A 16,852-nucleotide genomic window follows, 5' to 3' on the forward strand; every position below is an offset into this window, starting at 1 on the left:
GGTAAACATGCCTCTGTCCCAACTTTTTTGGAGTGTGTTGCAGTATTCAAAATCAAAATGTGTATAGCCTATATTTACAAAATACAATTAAGTTGGTCGGTGAAAACATTGGAAATATTTTCTTTGTACATCTGTCATTTAAATAAAGGTTCAAGAGAATTAACAAATCACAGATTCTTGATTTAATTGCATTTTACAAAATGTCCCCAATTTTCTGGAAATGGGGTTGTACTTTTGTTAAAAGATATAGTTTCTGACATGACAATGTTGGTATGCAGCAAAAAATAATATCAGCTGAATGGGCAGTGTGTTTCACATTATAGCTGTAATAATATTTCTACTTTATGCAATATTCCTGATGGGAAAGTGCTAAGTTCTCACCAGTTATATGTGCATACGCCAAGTGTGTTTAATAATAATTATTATTATATATTTTTTTATAAATAGAGTGCTAATGGAAAATGTCCTTTTATTTCCACCAGGCCCCTGGAGCCTAAAGTTACATTTGCCAAACATAATGCTTTTAGAAAATGTTGCTTTTAGCGCTTTTTATATTTGTAAAAGTCCCTTAAGTGATCCAAAGAATTTTGCGAGGAAGACTGTGCACAAAATGGGCAGCACCTTTCTTTTTTTTCAAAATTGCTACACATTTGGTCTATATTCACAATACATGATCTGAAAACTTAGTATCTAATCCAATTTTACATCTCAATTAGTTTTTTTCTTCTTCTATTCTTAACAATAGTTTTACTGGGTGGAAAACATGGGTGATTTTAGCAGTGTAATCTTTCTAATATCCGTGTTGGAGACTCTTTTTTTCTTTTCTTTTTTTTTGTCTGAAAGGCAATATGCATATGGAAATTATATGGAGATATAGTCACAACAAGGTATCCTAAGCTCCATTATGGTTACCTCAGGGACTTCAGAACATGTGAAATAAAGCTTGAGTATGTCCTTACAATCAAGTTAACCAGGTGCAGATTCTGACATACACATGGTTTTACAAATCTAAAAACTTTCGTGCATGTATACATTTAGGATGAAACATACACAAAGCCTTTTCTACATGAGTCTGGTAACTTGTGACCAGTTTCTGATATTTAAGTTTGTCATGTGAATCTATTCTAGAAGGTCTTCCTTGAACAAACATGGACAAATAACAGTTAATGTGTCATGATCAAAATTTCAACTCAAGATTGAAAGATTTTTTTAGAACTTTTAAATCACTTAATTTTAAAGTCACAATGAAACAAAGATCTTTTCATTGCATTGTGATGTAAAGGTTTTTTTGTTGTTGTAAACATTACTAGGTCAAAACATAAAAAACATGCATAAATTAATCGTTCACAATAAGTCCTATAATATGCAATTAGAAAATAGATATGGAGAATTTTAATTTCATGACAAAATAGTTCCAAAACCACATGAACATCAAAACCTCTTTGTAATTGAAATATCATAATTCTGTCCTTGAACTGGAATGTAATTGTAATAATGACAAGCCAATAAGATGCAGAGGCAAGGTTTCCAGTGTCTGTCTCTTTAATGTCTATTTTATCCTAATCCACGTATCCTTTTTTTTTTCTTAAAAACTTCAAGTATTTGTTGGGAACACAAAAAGTCCAAAAACATATTTTCTTCTAAAATGCAAAGACAAAAAAAAAAAGAAAAAAGAAAACCTAATAAAACAGATAACAAGAAATAATAACCATCTTAAAACAACTGTTCAATCATATTATCAAAGCCATAATAATCATTAACACGAATACCAAGTTTTCAGTTTCATCTTAAAAATGTCTAACATCTATTATCTTACAACTAAAGGAAATTCACCATTTAATTAAAAAGTTCACTTTCTGATTGGCAGTCAGTAAGACGACTAAACCAACCCACTGATCTTCATTCCGGTCACTATTTTGCTAGTTTTTCTACCAACACAATAGCAAAAGTGGTCATAAAAACATCAACTTAAGGAGAAAAAAAAAAAAAAAAAAGATTAAAACCAAAAACCTAAAAGAATTGGTCACAATACATGAAAACAAAACCTAAAAAGAACATGTTCCTATAATAAAATTAAATAGCAACAGCACATTTAAAAAGTTTCTAAAATAAAACAACTAATGCACTGCAATTTGCAAATCCAAGTGAAGTCCATACACACATGCATTGAGAGACATTATTGATGAGGAACAGCCTTGATGCATCCAATCGTGCCCTGCGCTTTTGTTGCCACCTGCTGGTAGGAGGCAAACATTTACAGTACTGGGCATTTGAGAGTTCGGCCTTCTGCAATAAACCCAGAGAGCACCAACAGCTGCTTGTATTCAGTAACTCTGCCTGGATCCACATCTACAGTGTCTACAGTCTAGTCCATATCGTATAATATGAAACCTGAGCCCTAGACGTGTTACTTTTACAAAGGAGTCAGGGAGGTATTACACAAACAGCAGCATTTCTCCAACAAGCATATAAGACTCACCCATCAGCCACCATCCCACCAATCCCTCACTCTGAAGGAAAAAGAAAAGCAGATCGATTCAGAAACAATTCAGGAAGAGATTGCTGCCCAGTGGAGGAGCTCCACACACACACTTGACGTCATTCGGCTGCATTACAGTACATTTTTGATAAACGATTGGGTTCAGTCTATACACACAAGCCCAGTGAACTGAAGGCTGGTTGAGGTAATGAAATATTCAAAAAAAGTACAACACTGCACATTCCCTAAACTCCCAGAAACCGCATTTTTTTCAAAAACACGCACGGACCACATGACTTGCTCATGCTGCCATGAAACCCACGCACCTGGTCCGCCTAACACAACACAGAAAAAGTTAGACAAGACAATAAATTAAAAATAGAAAATAAATAACATTCGATCTATCTTCTCTGCCTACAGAGCCTCGCCCAATCGGAAAGCAGGATACTGATATCAATCTCGTTTGGTCCTAGGAGGAGGGGCCGAGGAGGGGGGGTGGGGGGGCTTTGGGAAGATGCTTCAGGCAGGAACAGCACAGTACCTACGTTCCTCAGATAAACACAAGACGCCATCACCCCTATACAGCATTCTAATACAACTCTAAAACTAATGCATTTGCTCAAGGATCGTTTGCACAGGATGCTTCATTAGAAATGTAGAGAGATTAGAAAGAAATTTGCACAATAAACTCCCCCAAAAAACTAGATAAAATGAAAATAATAACAGAAAGGAAAAAAAATATTTTAGAGAAAGTCTGAGTGGTATTGAACAGAAAGCATTCAGTTCAATGAGGAAACCGTAACTAAGAAAGAAGACTTTTGGAACTTTTGGTTACCAGAATTTTAAGAATAAAACCTAAGAACCCAGAAAAGGAACACAGTGATAAAAGTCTATAGACAGAATTTGGAGATACACCACAGTTAAAGATGGCCGCGGGGGTGATGCTATGGACTTGTGGGCACTGTCATCTCATCTGTTAGTGAAATCATGGTCAGCGCAGTCTCATCATTTGCATTATTCCAGATATCTGTATTGCACAACATTGACGTTGGCTCATTTAGTCAAAATTCAACAATCCATGAGATTTTCTTTTCTTTTTTTTTTTTTTTTTGTGGAAAACTCTATTTGCCATAATCTTTAAGCACATAGTCAGTATAAAACTGTTCTCAGCAGCATCAGAAGCATTATTCATCAGTGTTGTGAAAGTGGAACTGGAAAAATGTTTTTCTGAGAAATCCCCATGTTGACTTGGAAAGAGTGCTGAGAATGCGTTCAAAAGCATGTGATCCTTCAGTCATCTCCAATGCAAGCTTGCTCCTATGATCCACATTTCCCAGTATACACCTCATTCCTCATCTCTCTTCTTTCCTTGATACTTTTGACGAATGCCAGGCTGTGGATCTGACACAGAAAGTAAGAAAAACAATGACTTAAGACAGCAAAAATATTTTTTTCTTTATTTACTCACCCTCATGTTGATCCAAACCTGTAAGACTTTTGTCCATATTCGAATATTTTAAATGAAATCTGAGAACCAATGAGGTTCATTCTCATGTTACGCAGCACGCTTGAGCTTCTTCAAGAACCAATGAGGTTCATTTGTCGTGTTACGCAGCACGTTTGCGCTTCCGCAAGAACCAATGAATTAAACCATTCAATTCATAAGGATTAGTTTTGTGATTTAGCTCTTTATTAACTTTATGAAGCGTCAAAGTGGTAGTTGCGTAGCAGCCAATGGAGGGACAGAAAGCTCTTAGATTATTTTAAAATATCTTCCTTTTTATTTTGAAGATGAATTAAAGTCTTTTGGTTTTGGAATGATATGATGGTGAGTAAATGACAATTAAAATATTTGGGTGAACCCTTTAAAATGGAAGTTTGGTGGACAAAAGGCCACAAGCATTACATTACTACTACTAAATTTCATCATTATATAGATTTATACAAATATTTATTTGCATTTAAATTTATTTTACTGCTTTATTTATATTTAATGGTATCAACAACAGGCAACAACAATACATTATTAATATTATTATATTATTATTTTTATATATATTTGTACATATATAAAATATAAATTTTAATAACTATATAAAATACATTTATTTAAAATAATATTTTTTATAGAGACCACCCTGCTCTATCCTTCACCAGGCATTTAAAAATTTAACAACAACAACAACAATAAATCTTATAGCTAAGCAACTATCAAATGAACTACAAGAATGAGTAAATATTACATCTCCATATCATTGTTCATTTTGAGTGCATGCATTTGAAAAAGGTTTGTCTCAAAAAACGCTTGTTCTTGCACTGACCTAATGAAGGTTTTGAAGGCTGCACTCTGGGGATTGATGCACAAAGGCACTCGTTTGCCTTGCTGGTGCTCTGTTATAAAACGATGGATGAGCTCTGAGATGAAGAGAGAAAATGGGTCATCAAAATAGGGCCTTCATGTCAAAAGAAGATGAAGTTTAATATTGTAACAAAGGGCCAGAGTGATAAAAAGAGAGTCACCTTTGCCCTGCCAGACAGAGTGCATGCTCTGCTCATAGTTGTGGCTGAAAGGTCGATCTGCAGGCGGCTCAAAGTCTCGGGTGTACACCCTCCCGCTGGGCACTGAGTAACAGCACTTACACATGCATGTGTGGTACCTCAGACGACCCTCATCCAAATACGGATGAGACAGAGCATCACTGCCTGTGATGCGCTTGACCTATGTATGGAGACACACAGAATAAGAATTATAACAACAACAACAACATACTACAAAATAATATAGAAAAAGAACTATCATTTTATATAAATGAACATGAAGCTTACACTACCATTCAAAAGTTTGAGGTCAGTAAGATTAAAACTTATTCAGCAAGGACACATTAAATTGATCTAAAGTGACAATAAAGACATTTATAATGTTACACAAGATTTCAGTTTCAAATAAATGCTGTTCTTTTGAACTTTCTATTCATCAAAAAATTCTGAAAAATATGCATCACCGTCTCCTCAAAAATAGTAAGTAGCACGACTGTTTTCGTCTAAGAAATGTTTCTTTACAACCAAATCAGCAAATTAGAATTCAGCTTTGCCATCACAGAAATAAACCTCATTTTAAAATATATTGAAATGTACAGTATATATTTGTTAGCATGTATTAATTGTAATAATATTTCACAATTACTGTTTTTACTGTATTTTTAATCAAATAAATGCAGCAAATGTGAACCTCATTTCATGTGAATCTTTCAACAAAAAAACAAACAAAAAAAATCTTACTGACCCTAAATATTTGGATCTTCGTATTTACTTGTAGCCTAAATATTAATATAGCCTATAGCCCCAATTAGATTTTTGATTCATACCAAGATGCAATGAGAAAGCCCGCTCATTTAAGAACGTGCATTTATTGCATGGATGGAGCAAGAACAATGTAAGTGTTTAAAATGCTGACGTAACCTATAGCCTAGTTCAGCTGAAACCTTGACCTCTTTGGCTTGCTGTTAATGCTGTTACACTGAAGGAACGAGGCAAACTTTTGCAGGTCTAGTAACGCCTTAGTAACTTGAGAGTGCCTCGTTTTAGAAAGCTGTGTCATGCACGATACTCTGCAAAAGTATGGAAGCGAGATGAGAGCGCAACAGTCAATAATGTCTAGGGTGAAGTTTACATTAAAAATGATGGAAAAGTTGCGCAATGGAATGAAAAAACATTCTCTGTTATTGAATTGCCGCGTTCCACACAATCAAAATTGCATTTATTGCTATACTGACTAACATTAGGCTTCCATCGCATTTTCTTTCCAAATTATCACTGGACAGTAGAAAAGTGGAAATGTTAGCATTAAAATTAAAGTGGAAATAAGATAAAAATTATCATGTAAGGGAGAGGTGTGTTATAAAATGTTAATAAATATAGATTAAATTATTATACTTTTTATAACATTTATAATTAAATATAGTTATTAAGAATATCTATGGCCTATCTATCTATCTATCTATCATATGTCCCCATCCCCAAAAACATCTAAACATTGGTCAGTGTGCTTCCTGCAGTTTAGTGAGAGTTAACCATTATGGAAGAATGTTATGACGCGTTACCTGACTAAAATTAACTATTATTTTAAGTGTAGGCTTAGGCTATCAAAAAATTACCACAAAAAGATTTTAGTCAAAGCGTATACATCATACTCACTGGATCAAAAACTAGCATGCGGCACAAAAGATGAACAGCTTCATGTGTTGCCCCATCCGACAACATGTACAGAACAGACAATGACGGCTAAGGGAGAGAAAGCACAAATTAAAGAATATGGAATATTGTATTTGATTTGAGGATTTTTTTTAAAGACTTATAAATCATTGTAAGACAGGGTACGGAACTGGTTTGTGGGGTCCTCTAAGAATGTGCGCTCGAGCTCCTTCACACGCAGATGCCATGGCAGAAAGAGGAGGAGTCCCGAGAAGATCAGTGATCAGATCCAGCTGAGAGAAAAAGAGAAGAAACCGAGTGAGTAAACGTGAGTAAAAGACACTTTCATTACTACCGTTTCAAAATCAAATTAATAAAACCATTTCATTTTAACAAGATTTTTAATTAATTTATTAAAGATGATTCTTTATTATACACTAACATTTAAAAGTATGTGGTGGGTAAGATTTTTAAGTCTCTTATGCTCACCAAGGCTGCATTTATTTGATGAACAATTCAGTAAAACTGTAGTATTGTTAAATAATTACAATTTAAAATAAAAGTCTACTATTTGAATGTATTTTCAAATGTTTATTCCTGTGATGGCAAAGCTGAATTATCAGCATCATTACTCCCATGTTCAGTGTCACAAGTTCCTTAAAAAAACAACAACATTCTAATACGGTTTGCTGCTCAAGAAACATTTCTTATTATCAATGTTGAAAACAGTTACGCTGTTTGATATTTTTGTGTATATGTGATGATACTTTCTTTATTAAAGGATTTTTTTGATGAGAAGGTTTAAAAGAACAGCATTTTTTGAAACAGAAATCTTTTGTAACAAGGTGGAAGTCACTTTTGATCAATTTAATGCATCCTTTCAGATTAAAAGAATTTATTTATTTAATTTTTTAATGTTACGGGCCCCAAACTTTTGAATGGTAGTGTATGCCATTACCTGTTGTATGGGGCTCTGAGCCTGGAAAAGAATACGCCGGCCCAGCAACTCAGCGAAGATGCACCCAACAGACCAGACATCTATAGCTGAAGTGTAATGCTGGCATCCCATCAGAACCTCTGGAGCACGGTAATACTGCGTCACCACCTCCTGGGTCATGTGACGTGAAGGATCTGGCTCCTCCACTCGTGCCAGGCCAAAGTCACAAATCTAAATGAGAAGCAAAAGTGACATTTCTCATTTTGCCATTATTATTTGACGGAGTACATTTGAGCACATGTGCAGTGTGGTACCTTAAGCAGACAGTTGCTGTTGACCAGCAGGTTCCCTGGTTTGATGTCTCTGTGCAGAATGCCCGCAGAGTGCAGGTACTTCAGCCCTGAGAGAAAGAGAGAGGACACCTCATAAAGGACAAGAACAGGAGGAACAATACTAACATATCACACAACATAAACACTACTAGGAAAAATCAAGACTTCCTGCACTTGCCAATACAAACACCCATGTTTTTAAAGGTGCTGTGTATCCACTAGTTTGGTTGTACAAAACAAAAAATGGTGCCATGGATAAATTTGGAAGGCAGGCATGGAAAAAAAAAAAGAAGAAAAAAAAAAAGAAGGATCTGACTTTTTCATATGCAAAAGCCCCCTAAAAGTTGTATTACTTTATTACACACAAAAAAGTAGTTATGTATTTATTTTTGCCAGGCAAAATGCAAAAAACAACAACAGCAATAAAACAACAACCTTTGCCATCACAGGAATAAATTATATTTTTAAATTATATTAAAGTAGAAAACAGATGTTTTAAACTGTAATAGTCATCATAATATTACGGTTCCCTTTCAAAAGCTTCTCTCAATGCTGCGGTGAGTTAGCGCTTTGGGAACACCTTTGAGTGTGACCAGCTGTGAAGCATGTGTGCAAACACACCAAGGAACTTGGCAGCATCTGACGGTGAAGTTATTGGAATGAGTGCTCGTCAGAGGCTATAATTAGATGTGCTACAGGTACACCTTCAGGTTTTCTTTGTTTTCAGACCTTACAAAGCCGTACTGTGTCTGTCACTCTTTGTTAGAAGTGCGCACTCGCCTTGCTCATTTCCAAGGGGCAGCACCCACAATGCGATCGTGGTGCTCGGGTATCGATCTGGGTGAGGAGTCTCTGTCTCTCTCTAAACTACTGTAACATGCCCACCACCTCTGGTAGTGTTTCCAGCGAAATGTTGATTGTTCTGTCGCTTCCTGTTTATTGCCCAGGACACATAACATTCAGCATCTCCTCAACAGGAAATATTGAAATTGGTACCCCTGTCAGAGACCTTGGCAAAATGGATGCTACTGCTGGGTATCTCTCCTTGGGTCCTAAAGAGAGTAGGAAAAGGTTACAAGATACAGTTTGCGATTGGTTCGTCATGATTGATCTCAAGGTCGCATATTTTCATATAGAAATACTGCCACGACACAGGAAGTTCTTGAGGTCTGCTTTAGGGGGTGAAGCTTACCAATATCGGGTTCTTCCATTCGGCCTGGCCCTGTCACCCTGCACAAACACAAAATGCATGGATGCAGCGCTGGCTCCTCTCTAACTCCCCTGCAACTCCAGGGCATCCGCATTTTGAACTACATAGACGACTGGCTGATACTGGCCCAGTCTCAAGAGCTTGCACTTTGACATCGAGATGTCGTCCTAGCTCATCTTGTCTCTCTGGGGTTGAAGCGTTCTCTCTCCCGCGCAGAGGACGACGTACTTAGGAGTTGTATGGGACTAGGTCACCATACGGGCACAACTGTCACCCGCACGTATCGGGACCATGCTGAACACCCTAAGCAACATCAGGCCAAGTCAGGACGTTACTGTTCGTCAGTATCAGATAATATTAGGTTTCATGGCAGCTGCGTCCACAGTGATGCCTACAGGCCTTTTGCACATGAGACTACTTCAGTTGTGGTTCAAAGCTGGGGAGTTTCATCCAAGGGCAAATAAGGGTTAGGTGCCGCGGGCAACGAACCCTCTCTATGTGGCTCAGACCCCAATTCCTAGCCTTGGGTCCTAGCACTAGGTGCGTCTTGCCGTCGCAAAATGTTAACGACAGACGCCTCCCAGTCAGGCTGGGGAGCGGTCTTAGATGGCCATCCAGCCCAAGAGACATGGAGGGGGTCATCATCTCGATTGGCACAACAACTGCCTCGAGTTGATGGCTGTATTTCTGGCCCTGAAGTACTTCCTCCAGCAGCTCAGGGACTACCATGTCCTAGTGCAGGTGGACAACACTGCGGCAGTCACCAATACAAATCGCCAGGGAGGTCTGCGCTCACGCCATCTGAACAGGCTAGCGCAGCTCTGGGCTCAGGTCGAGTTCCTGTCCCACAGGGCGATTTATATCCTTGGATATCTGAATGTGGGAGCAGATTTATTGTACAGACAAACTGTGCCAAATGGGGAATAAAAACTCCACCCAGAGGTAGTGAAACAAATCTGGGAAAGAATCTAAGAAGCAGAGTTGGACCTCCTCACCTCTCAAGAGGCACAATGTCCCCTCTACTTCTCTCTGAGTCTCCAAAAGTATCACCTCTCTGGTATTCTCGTTCCCAAAGTGCTAACTCAGCACACTGAGAGAAGCTTTTGAAAGGGAACATCTTGGGTTAATTGACTGTAACCCCGTTCCCTGAGAAAGCGGGAACGAGATGCTGAGCTTCATTCCCGAACTGAGGATATGCCCAGACTTCTCTTCAGACAAAGTGATACCTGAAGATGCACCTGTGGCACATCTAATTATAGCCTCTGACGAGCACGCATTCCAATGACGTCACCGTCAGATGCTGCCAAGTTCCTCAGCTGGTCACACACACACGTTGCTTGACTCTCCCAGCAACGAGAGTCAAAATTGCCCCAAACAAGATTAACAGTTCAGTAGGATTTTGTTAACAAATTTTATTTTCAGAACATAAGATTAAAGTTTTCCAGGCCGATTACAAGTTCAAACATAATCCCGTTCTGCAACGCAGGCACAAAACACACCAAGCTCTCATCCGTCATGATTAAATACTCCTGATCCCCGAAATAAAAAAATAATTATTATCCCAAAGTAACATATGCCCATGTGAACTCACCCCTGAGTATCTGGTAGAGGAACACCTTGATGTGATCGGTGGTGAGAGGCTGAGGGGAAACGATGACTTTATGTAGGTCACTCTGCATGAGCTCAGTGATCACGTATCTATACCACAGACTCAGTTAAGAACACAACTGACCCTCAAAACATCTACAGCCACAATAACAACATCTACTATGAGAACACAAGAGGGAAACTAGCAATGGGTAACCAAAAAAAGAAAATACCAGTACATTAAGAGTATTTTTAGATCATCATTTCCATGTGAATTGAAAAAAAAAAAAAATGTTAAATATGTTACAGTTCCTAGTACAGTTAGTTTTCCAACTGGCAAATAAAACTGTTATATTTACTCGCCAAAGCTAATTTTCACTTGCATTTGGCACTTGCCATGGTGTTCATTTTGGAAGCAAACCAGGATATTCATAAATTAATAAGTGCAAAAACACCTTCACATAATGCTGAGTTCAACATACTAGACAGTACAATTTGTATTAGAAGGCCAGGGCCTGACACTTACTTTTTTACCAAGGAGCGCATGTGTTCGTAAGCTGAAAAATTTAGAAGCCCATTAAAAAAAGGGAACAAAGCAAATTTTTCAAATAATGTATTTTAGCTTAATAAGGGTATATGAGGAGACATTATAAGAAGAATACAAAAAGTACAGAAGGTTTTCAAATATTTTCGTAATATATTGAAGCTTTTATCATGGTAAGGTATAATCACGTATTGAAATAGGTTATAATAAAGTGCTGCCCTCCCAACAGGTTTAATAACTTTTTTTTCTCACAATAAAAATAAATTTTCTTTAAATAATAAAGTCTTTAAATATTTAAGTATTTGTTGTGATGAACACCATAGTAAAAAAATCTGAATGGCTGTTTAAAACATTTAAATTCTGGTCAGAAACAAAAAGTAGCTGCTTTGTTTACAGGGGTAACGGTAAATATATTTTAGAGTTCACACACACATCTATTTTCAGTCATAAATGCTCGAAACGGTCGAGCCCTGTTATAAATGAATTTCCAACTCACAGGTATACAAGTTACACTCTATATTAATACAGCAAGTAACTCTTTACACTATGTTCTGGTCTGCTATTACTCCATGTCTACGTTGCTTTGTTACCAATGTGAAAGTCTCCGTTTCCATCCACCTATTTTTATGCGCATTTTGGGATAACGCATGAAAAAAAGCTGGATGGAAATGCCAAGATGTGCATAAATTCTAAAAATAAAGAATTCTAAAAAAAAATAAACGTATGCACTCAATTAAGGCGTATACTTTTTTTAAATCCGGTAAGCCATGTGCTTAAACTACAATGGAAACACATTTACCCAATAAATCCTTCAATGCACAACAAAAACTCACATGGCTTTGCCTCAACAGTGGATGTGATTGGATAACTGGACTAACCAGTGGACCAATTTCATTGCACAGTATCTCAAATGTTGGTTTGATCATTCTGAAATGCCTGAGCCAAAAGTCTGTCATCAAAATGATTTGGCATAATGACCTTCATGAAGCCTCACACGATTGCATTCCCAAACACCAGGCATCCAAACGTAAGATAACATGAGAGCGTTTATTGCGTTTTGTCTGTGCGCACTGAGGCGGAAGTAATTTATGATGTAGGAAAAAATAGCCAGTGTCTTCCCCGATTGCAGCAACTTCCACTTTAATTACAGATATTTTGCGCCAATTTCCAAGGAAGTGACGGTTCTGTTCTCTTGAACACAATGTTTTATGTGATTTTCCAATTTTGCGTGCAAGTTAAATTTGCAACATTGGATGGAAACATTGCTAGTGATAGAATGCAAACACATATAACTGTGGTATAAGATTATACAAGTTGGAACATAGTGTCACCCACTACTAACAGAAACAAAACAATTACTTAATCCCCTTATTACATAGGCATTTTATAATAAATAATACAGAGAAAATAAAAGTTTCAGATGGGAACAGATTTAGGTAAAATGTGGGTATGAAGGATACATCTCCTCAAAGCAGTCGATTTGTGGAGGTTGGAGAATGTCAAGGGCAGACAGCACCTGCCAAAGCAAATTCCCATCATTACAAAAAACATGCAATCAAATTCTAAACCTCTGCAAAAACACACACCCACTCAGCAATCAATCAATCAATCAATCAATGCATGCATGATTCCCTTTTCAGCCCGCAAAACTTACGTTGTCATGTTTAAAGAAACACAGCATCCGGAGTTCCCTGAACACACGTTTGCAGGAGACCAGGTTCTGGAAGACATTCGGCATTTTCTTCAGAGCCACCTTACGCCCATCCCGAGGGTCCGTCACAGACCTACCAAAGCAATGCAACAGGGTAACCAGATGTTAACATTACTGAAGAAAATGTGAGCGTGTAATATATAAAACCACTGTTCAAAAGTTTGGGGTCAATAAGATTTTAAATTACATTTTAAAATGTATTAAAATATAATAGAAACTTCTTTCAAAACCGGTAGAGAGCCTACTTGGACAGAGTCATCAGAAATTTGTGTGTTGGGATGACAGCAGGACTTACCAGACCACCCCAAATGCACCATAACCGATAGGTCGATCAGGCTCCATTTCAGCAGGACTTGGAACCTCACTTGCTGGGTTACTGTGAGGTTGCGGGATGGCCGCCCCTCCGCCTGCGCTGCCCCCGAGAGACGCTGGGTGTCTAGGAGTCCCAGCTGGAGCGTTGGGTCCAGTGGGATTTGGTGTTGCACAGAGGCCCGTTGAGGTAGTGCCGGTCGTGGCGTTGACACAAAAATACTTGTGGCCTAAGTCTGATCCAGGGAACAAGTTACCACACACTGTCGGCCGAGTGGATCCATGGAACGCCATCCTACATTAGAACAAACATGGGTGAGAAAGTCATTAAAGCTACACTGTGTAGGATTTTCTCCCATCTAGCGGTGAAATTGTTTATGACTACCAACTGAACATATTACTTTCTAGCCCCTCCCATTCCGAGAGCGTGTTAACTCCTACGGTGGCCTTATTATTTCAAATCTGCCGGCAGTCGCGACTAAAATCTCCCTCTCGCATTCGTCACAGTGCCACTGAGTGTAAAAACGCGAAAGGCGAAGCTTGAATTTCCAGGTATGTCCCTATTTGTCTAAAGTATTTTCAAGATGGAGGTGCAACATGGCTGCCGCCATTCGAGCGACTCGCTCGTATGTATTCTAAATGGCAGATTCTACGCTTACGAGAATACTTGATTAGTTGGTAGAAGTAATTACACATTAATGAGCAGAAATCATTTTGAAAGAACAAAGTGTTTTTTGCTAAGAATCAACTTAAAAAATTACATCAGGAAATGCATACAGTTTTGGAACAATGCGAGGGTGAGTAAATGATAACAGAATTTCTTTTTTTTGGAGGGCCATCACTTTAAACTTTGATTCCTTCTTCTGTTGAACACAAATTATGAGATTTTGAAGAATGTTAAGCAGTTTTGGTTCCCAATGACTTTGCATTTTTTGTCCATACAACAGTCAACGGAAACAGAAACTGTTTGGGTTACCAACGTTCTTCAAAATGTTTTATTTTGTTCTCCAGAGGAAAGTCAGTCATACGGTTTTACATAAAACATGAGGGTGATACTGAGTCAATGACAGAATTTTCATTTTTGGATGAACTATCGCTTTAAATTGATTAAGTACACTCCCGACAGTGGGTTAATAAAATAAAAAATGTCTAAATTATTCTGAATTTCTAATTGACATATTACTGACAACAAAAAACTTTTTTTTTTATTTACTCGCGCTCATGTAGTTAAAAATCTGTTATTTATTTATGGAATACAAATGGAACAAAATAGCCACTATTCACTGAAAATCTTCACATCCACTGGAGCTTACGAATCTTATTCGTGTCAAATATGTTGCCATTCAACACATTGCTACATCGGTTCTCATGTTTCTCATAATACAGGGTTTCTCAAACTCGGTCCTGGAGGGCCACTGTCCTGCACAGTTTAGCTCCAACCCTGATCAAACACACCTAGCTCTGAGTTTCTAGTGATCCTGAAGACATTGATTAGCTTGCTCAGGTGTGTTTGATCAGGGTTGGAGCTAAACTGTGCAGGACAGTGGCCCTCCAGGACCGAGTTTGAGAAACCCTGTCATAATATATGGGGTGGAAAATGACATTCAAAATGCAGGGGGAGTTTCTCCCCAGTGAATTATGCTTTGTAATTTTGCTTGTTCTTTACACACAAGTTAGCAGATGCCTTCAGAAGACTTGGAATATAGCGAATGAGTTGTATGGACCACTTTTATGGTGTGTTTTTGTTTTGTTTTTGGGCTTGACATTCATAGTCGCATTCAACTTCTTAATGACATGATGAGTGTAAATAATAATTGAATATTTTTGGAAATATTAAGCTTAAGTGTATGTATTATACAAATGTAACTGTCTTGATGGCAATAAGGTAGTATGTAAGTACATTAAGGTAAAGGCTTCCTCAACAATTAACCAGCCCAAAATGAATTAGGTTACAATTAACTATAAATAAAACATTAAATCTAAACAAATTGTCAAATATTAGGCAATACAAACAAGTTGTCTCTTAGAGCCAGCGTTCAGTTACAGTGCAGCCGCATTGCAACAGCGCAGGTCACTCAGAAACATTACCAGACCAAATGCATGCCAAAGGTTGATGTACTTTAATCATGTGCTCGGTCGGTGGCCTGACAGCACCTTTATCGGCTATATCAGTTTAAATAGCCTGCAAAAAAATTATAAGAAAATGTACTTGCAACATGTCTGGAAAGTTAACATCAGTTTGGTTCCTCATCTTTGTTCGCACGGTGCTCTTTTTCCTCTATATATATATATATATCCAAGCTAACAAGCTACACTGCAATCACACAACTCGTTACAAGGTTAATATTTAAGCTGCTATAAGCCATTCCACACAACACAGAAGTCTGCCAACACATATCTCAATCTTCTATTTGTTTAGTTTAGTTTAATGTCATTTTCAAGCTAGTTAACTCTAATAATAATAATGTAGCTAACACGACCTCACCAGCTGTTAACGTTAACGTTACCTCTGGCTAGCTGGCTAATTAATCTGCTCCGTGACCTATATCTGATGTTTATATGCACACATTATGCATTCAGAGCGAAAATAATAACATAAAGTGAATACAACCCCTCCTAGTGCATAAAGAAAGGGAAACGCGAACTGTAACTCGTGATGAAGGCTGGTAAAGTAGGTTTATTGGCTACAGTTGTTTGTAAAGTTAGCTTTAGCACAGCGGCTAACCTCTCGGAGCTGATGGCAGCGGCAGCGGAGCTCAAATCTTCATGACGGATGTTGCGGATCGCAGCGCTCGCCCTGCATTTCTACTCGCTTTAAATCTTCTGCTGTTGCTGATCTCAAACCTCAACTGTCTCGCCGTGTTCCTCTCTCTCTGGTCTGGAAATCAGCTGTTGGAAATAGCGGTAGTGAGGGAGAAGGAGGAGTTGAGAGAGGGGGATGGAGTGAAAGAAAAGAGGGATGAGTGTATGGGGGAAGGGAGGACCACCGGTGTAAACAATGCTAGAGACGCAGTTTAACCGTTCACTCTTGTCTTGTGTTAATAATACACCCACTTACACGATTAGGGTACAAATTATAGAGTAGTAGCTTTTTTTTAAGCTTTTCCTTTTAAGATTGGTGAAAGGAGGTGCTTAACCTTCAGAACATATTGTCAGAGGTTTTACCTGAATTTGAGACTGTCTAAATAATACATAGTGTGCTTTAGATATGTATGTTGTTTTTTTTGTTTTGTTTTTCAATCATTAACAGGCTCGAAAGGTTAAGCTTGATGAACACAAGTTACTACAATTAGTATAAAAACTGGGAAATATTATTTGCATGTTTTCTTGCCATGCTATAACGCCCCAATATTTAATAATTAAAGTAATAAAACATATTTATAATTTTCTATATTTGTTACATTCAATTTATTAATTTCCTATTATGTTAATAATTGTTCTTAAAATATTAATCCCCTGGTTTCACAGTCAAGCTTTAAGACTAAACTGCATGTTTGGGCTGTTGTAACTGAAAGCAACTTGCAATGACAGATCTTAAAATGCACACCAGTA

The 16,852-nt window shown here is 37.7% G+C and overlaps 1 protein-coding gene across 1 annotated transcript; it reads right to left on the minus strand.

The window, feature by feature from the left end:
- Positions 1–1,524: 1,524 nt before the first annotated feature.
- Positions 1,525–16,329, minus strand: nlk1 (nemo-like kinase, type 1). The gene is made up of 12 exons (XM_081386159.1): positions 16,026–16,329; positions 13,287–13,595; positions 12,935–13,064; positions 12,741–12,796; positions 10,741–10,847; positions 7,922–8,007; positions 7,629–7,838; positions 6,862–6,963; positions 6,674–6,760; positions 5,000–5,198; positions 4,801–4,894; positions 1,525–3,880 (listed from the first exon to the last, which is right to left on the minus strand). The coding sequence occupies exons 2-12, from the start codon at positions 13,592–13,594 to the stop codon at positions 3,832–3,834; spliced, it is 1,428 nt and encodes a 475-aa protein (XP_081242285.1). The 5' UTR covers position 13,595; positions 16,026–16,329; the 3' UTR covers positions 1,525–3,831.
- Between the last annotated feature and the right edge of the window lie 523 nt (positions 16,330–16,852).

Source organism: Scardinius erythrophthalmus (genome assembly GCF_964197995.2).
Source record: "Scardinius erythrophthalmus genome assembly, chromosome: 1".
Classification (NCBI taxonomy): Eukaryota; Metazoa; Chordata; class Actinopteri; order Cypriniformes; family Leuciscidae; genus Scardinius; species Scardinius erythrophthalmus.

Bases quoted from the DNA above. Each gene is read 5' to 3' on its own strand.
- nlk1 (XM_081386159.1), bottom strand. From the start codon at position 13,594: ATGGCGTTCCATGGATCCACTCGGCCGACAGTGTGTGGTAACTTGTTC. The intron at 13,065-13,286 runs GTAAGTCCTGCT...TTGCTTTGGTAG, and splicing joins GGTGCATTTGGGGTGGTCTG to GTCTGTGACGGACCCTCGGG. The intron at 10,848-12,740 runs GTATCCTTCATA...TCTGTGGTATAG, and splicing joins ATCGACTGCTTTGAGGAGAT to ATACGTGATCACTGAGCTCA.